General features: G+C 33.9%; 1 protein-coding gene across 10 annotated transcripts in view; it reads left to right on the forward strand.

The window, feature by feature from the left end:
• The window catches only part of USP34 (ubiquitin specific peptidase 34), a 236543-nt gene that overhangs the window by 50348 nt on the left and 169677 nt on the right, over positions 1-16518 (forward strand). For all 10 annotated transcript variants that reach the window (XM_082357914.1, XM_082357916.1, XM_082357917.1 and 7 more), the window contains exons 3-6: positions 203-623; positions 5790-5840; positions 6006-6155; positions 16053-16120. In XM_082357914.1, coding sequence (XP_082214040.1) covers positions 203-623; positions 5790-5840; positions 6006-6155; positions 16053-16120 — 690 coding nt within the window. The remainder of the gene's footprint in view (positions 1-202; positions 624-5789; positions 5841-6005; positions 6156-16052; positions 16121-16518) is intronic.

The raw sequence follows: 16518 nt of genomic DNA on the forward strand, positions 1-16518 counted from the left end.
TATGGTGACTTTTTACCAGTACCAGTTTTTGGTGTGATGCTATCTTTTTAAGTTATTATAGTGCTACTCTACCAGGAAGGAGGAAATTAAATTATTCAAAAGATATTTTAGTATTTGTTTTTTTATATTACTTTTTAGAAAGATATAATTGTTGCCTCTCTAGGAAGCATTGATTTATTGAAAAATTTTTTTTCTCTTATAGGCAATGTCTATGCTGCTTCAAAGAATATAAGCATTTGGAGATTTTTAACCAAGTAGTGTGTGCACTTATTAACTTAGTGATTGCCCAAGTTCAAGTGCTCCGGGACCAGCTTTGTAAACATTGTACTACTATTAACATAGATTCCACGTGGCAAGATGAGAGTAATCAAGCGGAAGAACCACTGAATGTAGAAAGAGAGTGTAATGAAGGAAGTACAGAAAGACAAAAATCAATAGAAAAAAAATCAAACTCTACAAGAATTTGTAATTTGACTGAGGAGGAATCTTCAAAGAGCTCTGATCCTTTTAGTTTATGGAATACAGATGAGAAGGAAAAACTGTTACTATGTGTGGCAAAAATTTTTCAAATTCAGTTTCCCTTATATACTGCTTACAAACATAATACTCATCCTACTATAGAGGTATGTAAAAATAGGTATTGTGAATTTTAAGTAATACCAAGTCATGGTTATGTTGGTAATTTCTCACGTATGAATAAATATGAAGACAGTCATTATTGATGGAAAAAATTGTAAAAATCACTATCGTTATAAAAATTATTTCAGATTTCTTCAGACCATTTCTGTAGCAACTTGTGTTGAACATTTGCTCAGCATAGTTCTATTAAGGAAAGATTTATAAATTGAACTCATAAAATTAAACTGTCAGTGATAGACATTTTGCTGATGTAGATCTATGCTCTGTTTACTGTGACTCTTTCAAAAAGTGGTAACTGAGGAAAAAGAAGCATGTAGAGTTTTGAATTTCATTCTTAGAAACATAGGTTAACAGAATTTGGAATTTCTTTTGTAAAGAAAAAATGCTTAACAAATTATCTGTAATTACTAGTTTTAAATAATAGTATTTTCTTTTGTATGTCAAAATGCTTTACTTATTTCACTAGTGATTTTTTCCCCTCCCTCCCTCCCTCCCCCCCCCCTTTCCCGCCTTCCCTCCTCCACTAGTGATATTTATACAAGCCTTTCTAGGAGATCAGTAACCCATCTTAGGTATTTAGATAATGGCATTATTTCTACAGATAGCAGGAATTGAAACAGTTATGTGATAACGTATTATAATAATGGCTTAAAACAACAGTGATTAATTATTTCTCATGATTCTGTGTATTGCTTGGGCAATTTCTTTGCTGGTTTTGTATGGCATTACTTACGCACTTGCATTTATTTTGGGAGTTGGATGGGTTTGAAACTCCAAGATGGTCTCATTCACACATCTGATAGTGCTGGCTGCTCTTTAGGGCTCCTTGGATTTTTCTCTACATGGCCTCTGTACTAGGGTAGACTATCTTCCTTACATGGTAGTCTTAGCATTGATCCAGGAAGGCAAAAGTGGAAAGCTGTAAGGCCTCTTATAAAGGTCCAGCCTTTGAAACCACACAGTATCAACTTTACCACATCCGTGTTGGTTGAAGCAATTCACAAGGGCAGCTCAGATCAAAGGGGTGTGAAGTAGACTCCATCTCTGGATAGGAGGAGAGGTAAAGTTTCATTTTAAACTTAAGTACATTCTGTTTTTCGTGCATCCAGGAATGGGTAGAGTTGTGGCCATTAACAAATCTACCATATGCTTTTTGTTTTTTTAAGGCTATTTTCTCCAGCTTATTTTTTCTATAACCTCCATTCTGACTTCTCTAAACTTCCTTCTTCATCTGGAAAAAAAGTTGTCCTTTACTGAAAATATTTTCACATTGAATTGAGACTATTTAAAAACATAGCCCAGGAGGTGGGTATTTTCCCTATTAGAATTCTCCATAAGAATATTTTAAATCAGACTGTGCTCTTTCTTCTAGAATTCTTAGCCTATTATCTTCCCATGTAGAAACCTTTTAATAAATCTCTTATATGACATCAGATGTTTATTAATCATTCTAAAAAATGTCATCTTGGAATCCTTTTTCAACAAAAAGGGGATCCATTTGTGCAAAGCTGCAAAATTTAATCTTAGGAACACCACACGAATGTGTTTTTAATGCCTTAAACTGATAATTGGAAGATGCTAAAAATAGTTTGGTTAGGGTCATAGATATGTAAAATTCATGCAGAGTGTCTTAGAAATATTTTTTTTCCAGTTAAAAATCTCTTGATAGAGTTACAGCAATACTGAATCTGCCATTTTGCTCTCAAAATCAATTTCCTCATCAGTTTTTTAAAAATGATTTTCAAAAATGATAATCTCCAAATGTAGGCATAGTCACACTCCTTGTGGAATAAAATGCCCCATTATTACTATTCTTGAGGATCATTCCATGTGACTACTTGGTTGAAAGCAGTGGCTTCATAATCTTTAGGTAAAATTCTAATAAAAACCACTTTTGGATATAATAAAGGAGGAGTCTCCTTATACAGAATTCTGTATTCTTATACAGAATTCTAATCTCCTTATACAGAATTTATATGTGCTTCTTTAATATTCTGTTCATAATAGCTGTTTCCCAAGTTTCTAATATCTTAGTAATGAGATGTTATAAATACTCTAAAATTTCTAGTTTCTGTCCTCTGGCCGTGTTATTAAATATGTTAAGGGCCAGCTGTTTCAAAGGGTCTCTGATCAGAACCTTGATGTAGCATACATATATATTATAAAATTATGTGTATGTGTCTATATACATACACACAGATATCTTAAGAAAACTTAATATTTATTATGCAGTGCTATAGAGTTTACTATAGAGATGTTTAATTCCACCTTTTTATAAGGAGGTAGGCCATCCAGTCTTCCCCTCATACTGTTATATGCATCCTTTCCTGATAAGGCCTTTTATTTTTGGTTTTATTTATTTTTTTTAAGAGGCACAAATTGACCAAGACTCTAGGAGAAGATTCAGGACACCTGTGACTTTAGAAACTTAGTCAGTATCCTTATTTCATGTAAGAGGAAACTGACTTACAAAGTTTAAAAGTTTTGATCACATTTGCATAGCATATTGCTGAGAGAGTTCTAGAATTCAGGTCTTAATTCTACTGCATTGTTTCTCAAATGTTTCAGACTAATCACTAACTATTGTAATCCCTTGCCAATAGTGAATAAGATGGGAACTTGAAGCCTCTCCTCCTCCTCCCTTCCTCCCTCCATCCTTCTTTCCCTCCTATTGAAGTTGAAAATATTTTTAAAGATGTAGTAATTTAAAATAAATAATATTAATTCACATTAAAAGTTTTGTGGAGGCCAGTGGCATTCTTTTCCTAATTCTGAATAATATAGGTAATTCTATCAAATGAGGTATTGCTCTAGTGTTAAGTATTTTTCTTAGAGCGAGATGAGTATAAAAATTGTAGAGAGAAGAGAGATCATTGCCCTTCTGTTAAAGGTAGATATAATATGCTCTGGCAGATTAAATACATATATTGTCCAAGTTTTTGAATCTAGGCTGATTTATTTTCTTGCCACTTTCTACTGACTTTTAATTCACCCTTTTTTTAAAAAAAAAATTAAATGTTTTAAATTTACTCTTAAAGTATACACTTTAATAAGTAACCATCACTACTATCTAATTCCAACATCAGTGACTTCTTTTTATGCAAATATTTTATTCCTAATCCTCTAGCCTTCAATTCTTTGTGGTTAGATCATACAGCAGCATTTGCTTAATTAGGTATAGAATTACCTTCTAGTTACTCATTTATTTCTCTTTGTTTTAAAGTATCTTTTAAAGTAATAGGCATATTCCTCTGTTTAGCTCTAGAAAGAGAGTGCCATCATCTTATGTAATAAATGTGAGGTTTTGGGGGAAAAAACAAAAACTTAAAAAATTCTTGATAGGTTTCTTAACACCTTTTCAGGGATCTTCTATAATGAGAGCTTTTGAGAGAAGATTCAGCTTTTAGCAAGACTTCCTAGTGTTGCTCCTAGTATTGTTACCAACAGATCTATGTTAACTCTTTACATACTACTTAAAATGAGATTGTAATAACACCTTAGGGTAGCGGCTTCATGTATCCAGAGTAGAAATATGAAATGGTAAAACAGATCTTCTGAGTAGCTAAAATAGATATAACCAAGTCCATGAGTAACATTTTGCACATCAGAATAGAATTCTGTTAGGAGAATTTCTAGCTGTGTCCATGTTAGGCACTAGAAATCTTGACTCCAGTTTGATATTTCAGCATGGTTCATCTGGTCCATGAATCGTATTTAGTAATACCGCAGGAGTTCTTATATTCTGGATTTTTTGAAGACAAAAGGTTTGCTAAGAATAACTTAAAACTTTAACTGTGGCCCTGGTAGTAGAGGCTTGAGAATACATTTAAGGAAGTTTAGTGCACTTAATTTGACAAGTGTTTTGACCTCTCTTAGGACAGTTTTTGATTATTCTGAAATGTTCTGAGAGTTTTATGTATGCTCTCAATCAGTTGTTTTCAAACTTTATTTCAGCAGTCAAACTTTATTTAAAACAGGTAACAGCAAAGAATGAATGGGTTCCTTTGGCAGCTAACTTTTCAGCTGAAAGTATCTAACTTTCTGATTATAAAAGTAACACTTTCAGTATGACTAAAAAAAATAGACTATACAAAATATAGAGTTTAAAAGGCCTTGAATCTTTCCTTTTTCTCCATTCTCTCGTCAAAAAAAATTGTTACGAAATTAGTTCAGATACTTTCAGACATTTAAAAATTTATGAAAATTAGATCATCTTCATAAATTCTATTTTTAACAAATACAGGATATTATCTTTATATGCCTGTGCATATGGAATTCACCTTATTTATTTTTTTGGTGCCCCTTATTTTTAACAGCATTTTAAAGGTATACTTTACATACCATAAAAATCACTTGCTTAAAGTATATATTATTTTCATAAATTTATGGAGCCGTGCAACCATTACCACATTTCAATTTGAGAACATTTTCATCATCCCAAAAAGATAATCCCTCATGCCGTTTCACCTTATTATTTTTGAAGGCCGCATAAGACCCTAGATGGTTATGTCACCATTTATTTAACCAGCCTATTGATGGATATTGAAGTTGTTTCTAATTTTGAGATGTTATAAATAGTTTCAGTGAGCATCATTATACATACATTTTCCAGCACTACTTTTACTAGTTGTTCAGGATAAATAACCAGAGGTTGAATTGCTGGGTCAAAGGGAAGGTACATTTTAAATGTTGATAGGTAACTGCCAAATTATCCTCCAACAAGGTCATACCAGCTTATATTCACACCAACAGTGGATGAGTATGCTTTTAGGTAGTTTAAATCTTATGTATGGAAAGCACATTGTGGAACTTTTGAGTACCTCTAGCGAATTCCCGAGTACAGTTTCAAAACCACTTAACTAAGTCAAAAATTACCCCAATTATTTAAGGAAAGGTTTTTGTTTAAGAAGGCAAAATAATTTGTAGCACATAGTATAGAAAGATTTCTTTGGAGAAGAGTTAAAATATACTTTAGAACTGAATCATATTAGCTTCAATTAGGAATACTGCTGTTCATGATGAGAAGCAATTGTACAATTGGTGAGTTTTTATAAAATCAATCTTTAAAAAATCGTAGTTTTTAAAGATTGTCATGTAGTAGTGTGATGTAATTGTATTTACCTTTTTTTCTTTTTTTTTTTTTAAATCAGGATATATCAACCCAAGAAAGCAACATATTAGGGGCATTCTGTGATATGAATGTAAGTGTTTATCTCTTTTCATTCTTAGGTTTATGGAAAATTTTACTTTTTTGTTCATGTAAGTCTTTTTGAGTTTATGTCTGACCAGTATCTTTCCAGTACTGGTAATAAAATAAAAATTGTTCCTGATAAGTTTTAAAATAATAGATTTTCTTTTTTCTTCAGGATGTAGAAGTACCATTGCATTTGCTTCGTTATGTATGTCTGTTTTGTGGGAAAAATGGCCTTTCTCTCATGAAGGACTGCTTTGAATATGGAACTCCTGAAACTTTGCCATTTCTTATAGCACATGCATTTATTACAGTTGTATCTAATGTAAGTATTGTTTGGAATTGGTTTTAATATTGGGATCAAAGTCTAGTATTTTAATAAAATGAATTTTTATGTCCAGAAAAGGCAGGTTATGAGTGATTTGCATATACAATCCTGTTTTTTTGATTATACTTTGAAAAAATCGAGTACAGAAATCTTTTTTTAAAAAGTCTTTGTTATAATAAAATTGGAATTTGTATCAGCGGTTAGGACTCGGTGCTTTCAGTGCTGTGGCCTGGGTTCAATCCCTGGTTGGGGAACTAAGATCCCGCAAGCTGCACGGCACAGCCAAAAAAATAATAATAATAAGAATTTAAGTTAACTAGGTAAATTTAGCCATCTACCTCTTGAGCCAGGGATTTTGTACTGGGAAATTTTCAAGTTTTTGGTTACTTAAATGATGGTTAGCCTAGCCTAGGGCACTACTACAGTGTGTCTGACTTCCCTGTATATTGCAAGTGAAGAACGAACATTTCTTTTTGCCTTTGTAAAGAAGATAATTCTTGCGAATGTTGTGAATGTCAGCTACTGTGAAGCACAATATGTGTGGAAGCAGAGAGAAATACATTTTACCACCTGTGTCTTAAAATTTAACCTAAAATAATCTTCTATTCTGGTCATCATTTTAAAAAATAGTGAAGCAAAACTTAAATCTAACTTTACCAAAGCCTGAATTCTTGTATTAACCGAATTACCTTAAGTAATAACTACTGTGAAATATTTCAAGTGTGTATATAAAATAAAAATACAGGGTGAAAAAAGACTGAACAAAACAACTTTGTTTCATCGTTTCCAGTGTACAAATAACACTGGAGAGGACACGGCTTTACTCAAATTTATTGAGTATCTGGAACTCCATGTTTCCTTATTTGAAATAATTAATTTGTATCAATGTCATTTTTAGTCCCCAAATTCCTTGGTTTCTGACAGGTTGAACATACTACATGTAATGGCAGTGTAGCATGGTAGGTTAAGAATATACCCTTTGCAGTCACAATTGCATTTGGATTCTGAACCTGAGGCTCAACTTTTTAATTCGTAGAATGGGAATGATAAATATGGTGATCTGCCTTAAAAGATTGTTGTGAGGTTTTAAGATAGATTTTTAAGCTCTTATTAATAGCACCTGATACTTAGTAAGCCCTTAGTGACTGGTGCTGCTATTTATTTTAGCTATTATTAACACTTACCTGATTCTGTTAGTCTGATTGACCTTGTTTGAAAGGAAGGTTTATTCAGTTTGGCTTCCTTTGGGAGAAAGAATAAAAAACAGACTTTTGAGTGAACTTAAATCCTGTGTTGACATTTTAATTTTAAACTGTCATAAATTTAGAGAGGGTAAATAACTGAGTTTGAAATCCAAAGTTCAAAAAATAATTTATCAACAGTTTTCCTTAATCAGGAATATTACCTGAATTAAAATGTATTTCTTGAATTAATTTTACTAAATCTTGTTGTTAAAAGTCTATTATGGAAGCCTCGTTAAAGGCTTTAACTTATTGCTATCTCTTGAAAAGTAATCCTTTACTAAAGAAAAAGGTTTGGATTCTGTTTCATTTTTCTCTTCAGCCTTTTTGTGACTGCTAATTGGTGAGCTGTTGTCAATTTGCATAACTTTATCTTGTAACTCAACTGAGAACATTAAACCAAAGTTAAAAATTAGTCATACTGTTTAAATTAATAATTAATTGTTTGGATACTATATGTTTGTTTTTTTCCTGAGAGTATAACATAATGTACTTTTTTTTTTTTTAACATCTTTATTGGAGTATAATTGCTTTACAATGGTGTGTTAGTTTCTGCTTTATAACAAAGTGAATCAGTTATACATATACATATGTTCCCATATCTCTTCCCTCTTGCGTCTCCCTCCCTCCCACCCTCCGTATCCCACCCCTCTAGGTGGTCACAAAGCACCAAGCTGATCTCCCTGTGCTATGCGGCTGCTTCCCACTAGCTATCTATTTTACATTTGGTAGTGTATATATGTCCATGCCACTCTCTCACCCTGTCACATCTTACCCCTCCCCCTCCCCATATCCTCAAGTCCATTCTCTAGTAGGTCTGTGTCTTTATTCCCGTCTTGCCACTAGGTTCTTCATGACCTTTTTTTTTTCCCCCTTAGATTCCGTATATATGTGTTAGCATACTGTATTTGTTTTTCTCTTTCTGACTTATTTCACTCTGTATGACAAACTCTAACTCCATCCACCTCACTACAAATACCTCCATTTCGTTTCTTTTTATGGCTGAGTAATATTCCATTGTATGTATGTGTCACATCTTCTTTAGCCATTCATCCGATGATGGACACTTAGGTTGCTTCCATGTCCTGGCTACATAATGTACTTTTTAAACAAAGGTTTTATAACTTGATTGGGTAACTCTCATTTAGCATCTTTTCCTCATAAAAAAATATTTTTTGATTTTGCTTTCTTCATTCTAATTTTTTAAATATAGTTAATACTTTGGTGCAAAGTAAGAGCTTAAATTACAATTCTTTTTGTAATTAAGTTGTCTGCAGACCCTGTACTTTATTTTTTTCAGAGTTTGGAGTTTTTCTTAAGGAACTGGTGACATTTAAAGCAATATAAGTGTTGGCATGATTTCTGACCTTTTTTTTGGAGTTTTGACCACTCTGCCTGAAGTTTATATGAAAACACTTAGCAGCCACTTTAAACAATTGAAATAGACATCCTTTTGCATTTTGAGAAACTTTAAGGCCTGTAAATTTCAGACTTTTCTAGTCACATACAAATTGATCTAGAGCAGGGTAGTTTCCTTTAGTGGATCATTGTAAATTATAAACCCTGGTCGTTTCTGTATGTCTCATTTCTTTTCTTGAGAAATAGGCAGCTTGTTTAGCCATGTTGTTTCAGCTTTGGTAAGGCTGAAGGTCCCTTATTTGGGAATCTCTGATTTTCCAGGGGCTTTCATACAGGAACAAAAACGCCTACATTTAAATAGTGAAAAAATTACTGGATTTTAGGGCAATCCTCTTCTTGAAAAGCAAAAAGTTCTGTGAATCATAAACTCTTTTTATGGTAAGGTAGGTAAGGCCTGACCTTATTGAGTACCTGTTTCTCCCACACTTGATTATAGTAAATCACACATTCAGAAGAAAACATGTTTTTTTTTTTTTTTTTTTTTAAATTATTTATTCATTTATGGCTGTGTTGGGTCCTCGTTCCTGTGCGAGGGCCCTCTCCAGTCGCGGCGAGCGGGGGCCACTCCCCATCGCAGTGCGCGGGCCTCTCACTGTCGCGGCCTCCCTTGTTGCAGAGCACAGGCTCCAGACGCGCAGGCTCAGCAGTTGTGGCTCACGGGCCCAGTCGCTCCGCGGCATGTGGGATCCTCCCAGACCAGGGCTCGAACCCGTGTCCCCCGCACCGGCAGGCAGACTCCCAACCACTGCGCCACCAGGGAAGCCCAGAAAACATGTTTATATCAGTTCCTGGGAACCAAACCATTCTGTTTGTTTTCTAGGGTCATTCCCTCACTCTTAATGAGGAAGATGGTGTTATCTCCTAGAACCTTAGCTTGCAGCACAGGAAAACTCGCTTTGCCCTGAGTCTGAGTTATCAGCAAAGAAGGAAAACTCTTACTTTCATCAGTTAAGGTTCAAATCTGATAATACGCTTAGGCCCATACATTTATTTCAGTCTCAAAAGTTTGCTTTAGCATTTCTAAAATAACACTGACTGTTAGGAGAGTTCTCACTTTTGCACAAGTACTACTCCACTCTTATAAGGATCTATTCTTAGTAATAATGACTGCAGCCTCAGGGAAAAAAACAACAAAATCTTTATATATGTAGTTGTCTTATTTTGTATTGGCCTTTAGATTTTCAGCAAAAGCAGTTAACCAATATTTAGCACAGCTTAGAGAAGTAGAATGTAGAGTCCTCATAGAAGTTTCCCCACTGAGATGCATGGTGAGTTATAGCTCATAGTGTGTATCCTGCCTCAGCCCTCAGCAAAGATGCCTGAGTTAGTCATCTCAGACATGACACCTTTTATTAATTACAAAATAACAAAGCCTAAGGACTTTCCATAAAGAATTTAAGAGTCATGGGATTTATTTTATTAATATGAATGGAAAAGTACAAATGAGCCTTAATAAACCTCATGAATATATGCTTTACAAAACAGATATGACAAATTATTACCTAAGAGATGTTATCAGAGATGCAAACTTGTAGTAACACATCAGAAGACACAATAACAATTTCTGAACTGTCAGTTTCCTAAGACTACTTTACAAAAAACACTAACAAGGACTATTTAATGTCAGAAGTTAGCCTGAGATTATACATTTTCATATATTTTCACACTAATCAGGAGAGTTTGTTGACAGTTAAGTGAAGTTTTCATTTTGTCATTTTGTTAAAACTAGCTTTGTGATGCAGAATACTGCCTGCATTTATGCAGTTATAAGGGGATCAGACAATATTTTTTCCTATTCCTGAGATTTTTAACATGTACTTAGAAGGGCTACTAGAGCTTTGTTATCACCAAGATGGGGAAGCTCAAAACTTACAGTAAGGAAAGAAAAAGGACCTATATGATTAATAGCATATGGAATTTGATTCTTGTAATGTTATGCCTCATAGTAGTATTAAAGAATGTAGATTTTACAGAGAAATAATCTTGGGCTTGTATTGTAGTTCTGTTATGTACTATCTAATTTTTTTGTGTGTTTTTGTTTGTTTTATTTAAAAATTTTTTATTGATGTACTATCTAATTTTGATTACATTATGTCTATAAGCCTCACTTTTTTCATCTATCAGAATGGAAATATTAAGGGTTCAGTAAATGGTAGCTCTTCTTTCTATTAAAAATTTCTTTCCAATGTTGACATTTTTTCCCTTGTCATTTTTATTTAAATTTTTGTTCGTTGGCATATTTGTTTATCCCCAAATAAAAGGTATCACTGTACCTATTTTCATTTTCGTCCTCTCTAATGTATCTTATATATAATTGAATCTGTTAACCTTTTAAAAAAATTTGAAATAAACATATAGAAAAGTGAACAGAACGATAAGATATGGCTCAGTGACTTATTGAAGTGAATATCCCATTTAACCACTACCCATGTCAAGAAACAAATCATTGTCAACTCCCCAGAAGCCTCCTTTATGATTCCTCTAAGTCACTATCCCATCTCTTTGCCCTTAAAGGTGAACACAATTCATATTTTTATTTCTTGCTTTTCTTTGTTTTACTTAAGCTTATATCCCTAAATACTATGATTTAGTTTTGTCTCTTGCTAACCGTATAAGTGGAATCACATAAAATGCATTCTTTCATGTGTGGCTACTTTTGTTTAACATTGAGATTTATATTGCATGTAGTTCGAGTTGCTCATTTTGATTGTTGTATAATACTCCTTTAAAAATATACCAACATTGATCTATTTTACTGGTGATGGACGTTTAGGTTATTACAATTAATGTGGTGTCAGCATTCTCTTACATGTCTTTTGGTGCATATGTGCATGCATTGTATTTTCATATATATCTAGTAGTGGAATTTCTTTATCACAGGGTATACATATATTCAGTTTTACACATTAATGCTAAGATTTTCTGAAGTGATTGTATTAATTTACACTCTTACCAAGAATGAGAGTTCCCATTGCTCCATATCCTTGCAAACACGTAGTATTCTAACTCTTAGAGATTCCTGATGAACTAATAGTAGTATCTCATTGTGGTCTACTTTTGTGTTTTTAAATGACTAAAGAGATTGAGCACCATTGCATGGGCATATTAGCCATTTCAATATTTTTCGAGAAGTGTCAGTTCAAGTTTTTTTAATCCGTTTTAAAAATCAAATTGTTTGCCTTTTCCTTACAAATGTGTGGAGATTCCTTATATGTTTTGGATACAAGTCTTTTGCCTGACATTTATGTATTGCTAATATCTTCTTCAACTCTGGTTTTGCTTTTCATTCTCTTGTGTCTTTTAAGAGTTATTATTTTTATAAATTTATTTATTTATTTATTTTTGCTTGTGTTGGGTCTTCATCGCTGCGTGCAGGCTTTCGTGCCGAGCGGGGGCTACTCTTCGTTGCGGCGTGCGGGCTTCTCATTGCGGTGGCTTCTCTTGTTGCGGAGCACGGGCTCTAGGCGCGTGGGCTCAGTAGTTGTGGCTCGCGGGCTCTAGAGCGCAGGCTCAGTAGTTGTGGCGCATGGGCTTAGCCACTCCGCAGCATGTGGGATCTTCCCAGACCAGGGCCCGAACCTGTGTCCCCTGCCTTGGCAGGCAGATTCTTAACCACTGCACCACCAGGGAAGCCCAAGAGTTATTATTTTTAATTTAACTATAGTTGATTTACAGTACTGTGTTAGTTTCAGGTGTACAGCTTCAGATTCTTTTTCATTATAGGTTAGTACAAGATACTGAATATAGTTCCATGTGCTATACAGTAAATCCTTGTTGTTTATATGTAGTAGTGTGTATCTATTAATACCATACTCCCAGTTTATCCTTCCCTCTCCCCCTTCCCCTTTGGTAACCGTAAGTTTGTTTCCTGTTTTGTACAGAGGTTGATTTGTATTATTTTTTTAGATGCCATGTATAAATGATACCTGATAGAATTTGTCTTTCTCTGCCTAACTTACTTTACTTAATATGCAAATCTTTAGGTCCATCCACGTTGCTGCAAATGGAAGGATTTCTTTTTTTTTTTTTAATGGCTAGGTAATATTCTATTGTGTATGTATACCACGTCTTCTTTATCCATTCATCTGTCGATGGACATTTAGGTTGCTTTTATGTCTTGGCTATTGTGAATATTGCTGCTGTGAACATTGGGGGGTGCATGTACCTTTTTGAATTAGGGTTTTTGTCTTTTCAGAATATATGCCCAGGAGTGGATCATATGGTAACTCTATTTTTAGTTTTTAAAGGAATCTCCAGACTGTTTTCTATAGGGCTTCACCAATTTACGTTCCCACCAATAGTGTAGGAGGGTTCTCTTTTCTCCAAACCCTCTCTAGCATTTATTATTTCTGGACTTTTTGATGATGGCTATTCTGACTGGTGTGAGGTGTCGTTTTGATTTCATTAAGAGTTATTTTCTAACCAAACTTAATGGTGTATAATTTATAATAAATTTTTTTCTTTATGGTTAATGTTTTCATTAATGGATAAAAAAATCTTTCTTATGAAGATATTTTTCTATGTTCTGCAATTTTTATTACGTTACTTTCACATTTTTATCTATAGTTCAGTTGGAATTGACTTTTGTGTGTGGTGTGTGAGGGATCAGGATTCATTTTCTTTTCTATATAGACAGAAGCTGGACCTATCACTATAGCAAAGACAGTCCTTTCCTATTTGTTCTGAAGTATTATTTTGTCATAAATAAGGTATCTTTATGTGTCTTCTTGTGCATGGGTCTGGGATTTCTAGTATATTCCATTAGTCTATTTGATTAGTCTTGTGCTGTTTTGCATACCGTCCTAATTTCTGCTGCTTTATAAGAAGTCTTGCTATCTGGTAAAGCAAGTTCTATCTCCCCGTCATTTTTTTAAAAAATTTATTAAGGTGTAACTGACAGATAATATTAGTTTCAGATGATTCAATATTTGTATATGTTACAAAATGATTACCACAGGAAGTCTAGTTAACGTCTGACACCATTCATAGTTAACAAATAGTTTTTTTATGAGAACTTTTAAGAACTATTAGCACTTTCAAATATGCAAAACAGTTTTTTTTTAAAAAGCATACTATTTTCTTTTTAATTAATTAATTAATTAATTAATTAATTTATTTTTGCCTGTGTTGGGTCTTCGTTTCTGTGCGAGGGCTTTCTCTAGTTGCGGCAAGCGGGGGCCACTCTTCATCGCGGTGCGCAGGCCTCTCACTGTCGTGGCATCTCTTGTTGCGGAGCACAAGCTCCAGATGCGCAGGCTCGGTAGTTGTGGCTCACGGGCCTAGTTGCTCCGCGGCATGTGGGATCTTCCCAGACCAGGGCCCGAACCCGTGTCCCCCGCATTGGCAGGCAGACTCTCAACCACTGCGCCACCAGGGAAGCCCGCAAAACAGTTTTATTAAGTATAGTCACCATGCATTATATCTCTACTCCCTGTCATTCTTAAAGAGTGTTTTGTCTCTTCTTGGACTTTTGCATTTGGAATCAGTGCCTGAAGTTCCACGTATAAACCTTTTTGGGTTGCATTGAATCTGTAGATCAATTTGCGGAGAACTGTCATCTCTGCAATATTGAGTCTTCTAATGTATAAATATGGTAAATGTGTTTTTATTTACATGCTTTAAGATTTGTCTCATAATTTTCTGTATTTATGTGGAGATGTTATATATCTTTGTTAGACAATTTCTAGGCACATGATATTTTTTGATGCTGTTGTAAAGAGAATATTTTTGAAATTTTTATTTTTTTCTGGTATGTAAGATTGTATATATGTATTATATGTAATATAGTATGTGTGTATGTATGTATATATATGTGTGTATATTAATTCATTACTTATATTAACTTTCTAAGCAGCAATCTTGCTAAACTAGTTAATTCCAAAAAGGTTTATCTGAAAATTATTTTGGATTTCTTACTTACATAATCACATCATCTCAGAGTAATATTGATTTTAATTCTTCCGTTTTAGTCTTATGCCTTTTATTCAGTTTCTTGTCTGTTGCACTGTCTAGGACCTTCAGTCTAAGTTGAATTAAAGATATTCTTGTCTTGTTCCTAGTCTCAGAGGGAAGAGTTTTAGCATTTCACTGTTAGTATTGTATTTGCTATAGGACTTATGTTTCATTAGATTAAAGTGAAGCCATGCAGTCTGTATTTACAAATTTGTTTTCAGTTTGTATTACTTGCATGTGTTAAGGCTTAGTATTGTAGTTTCTTGTTTGATGATTTGCTTAGGATTTTTTTCTTATATGATATTTAAACCACGATTTATAAGAATAAAACTAATATAAGCACATTAGATTTAGAAATGGGCTGGAATATTATGCAGAAAAAATTAAGTGAACGGATTATTATAACTTCCATTATAACTTAGATTGGGATACTTACAGTAAGAGTTTAATTAAGCAAATAGTTGTTGATATTGTGATCAGTGTTTGACTCTATAAAATATATTTGTCTTAGATGGATATTGAAGTGACCAGATATCAGGTAATTTGATATTTTTTAGAAGGAAGGATGATTTATTAAAAAATTAACTTAGGGCTTCCCTGGTGGCACAGTGGTTGAGAATCTGCCTGCCAATGCAGGGGACACAGGTTCGAGCCCTGGTCTGGGAAGATCCCACATGCCGTGGAGCAACTAGGCCCGTGAGCCACAACTACTGAGGCTGCGCGTCTGGAGCTTGTGCTCCGCAACAAGAGAGGCCGCAACAGTGAGAGGCCCGCGCACCACAGTGAAGAGTGGCCCCTGCTCGCCGCAACTAGAGAAAGCCCTCGCACAGAAACGAAGACCCAACACAGCCAAACATAAATAAATAAATAAATAAATAAATAAATATAGCCATGTGTACCTGTCAATTCCAAACTCCCTAACTATCCCTTAAAAAAAAAAAAAATTAATTTAGTTCTATAGTATTTGGGTTGCTACCATACAAAGAGGTATAGAGTAGCAGGTAGTAAGATGTTACTTGGATAGATGGTTCTCCCTTTTCAGGAAGAAACTGATAGTAATTCTTCAGATTGATTTTAGGTATATGGATTAGAAATGTTTATAGGTTAAGTTACTTACCTGATATGTGTGCAGTCGTATTTCTTAGTTTATCCTTTTCAAAATAGTTGAAATATATTTAGTTTTTAGAGGCAGGAAAATATTAAATGTTCTTCTTTTTAATTAAAGACATATGTATTTCACATATTCATTAATCACTAATATCATTTTTATGTTTCTTTATAGATTAGAATATGGCTACATATCCCTGCTGTCATGCAGCACATTATCCCTTTTAGGACATATGTTATCAGGTAAGTTTATAAAATCTTTCCCCCCTGGTTATCAGCGTAGTAATGTTTAAACTATTCATAACATAGTACAGAATTATATTGTTTGAAAGTCCTTTGTATTCACATCCTCCAGAGAAAATTTTTGACAATTTGATGTATTTTTTAATGCACCTATGTAGGTTTATATTTAATGTTTACTTTTAAGCAATTTATGTTGGAATTTTTTTTATGTGAGTATAAAGAATTAAACAGATTAACAGTGGTTGCATGATATTCCACTATATTTATTCAGTCAACAGATGTATACTAAGTATTATGTTGTAGGCACTGGAGATACAGCAGAGAAGAAAATATTTCTGCTTTTGTGCAGTCTGTGTGCACAATAAGTAAATGATACAGTTCATCAGAAAGTCATGAGT

The sequence above is a fragment of the Balaenoptera borealis genome, assembly GCF_965194805.1.
Source record: "Balaenoptera borealis genome assembly, chromosome: 15".
NCBI lineage: Eukaryota > Metazoa > Chordata > Mammalia > Artiodactyla > Balaenopteridae > Balaenoptera > Balaenoptera borealis.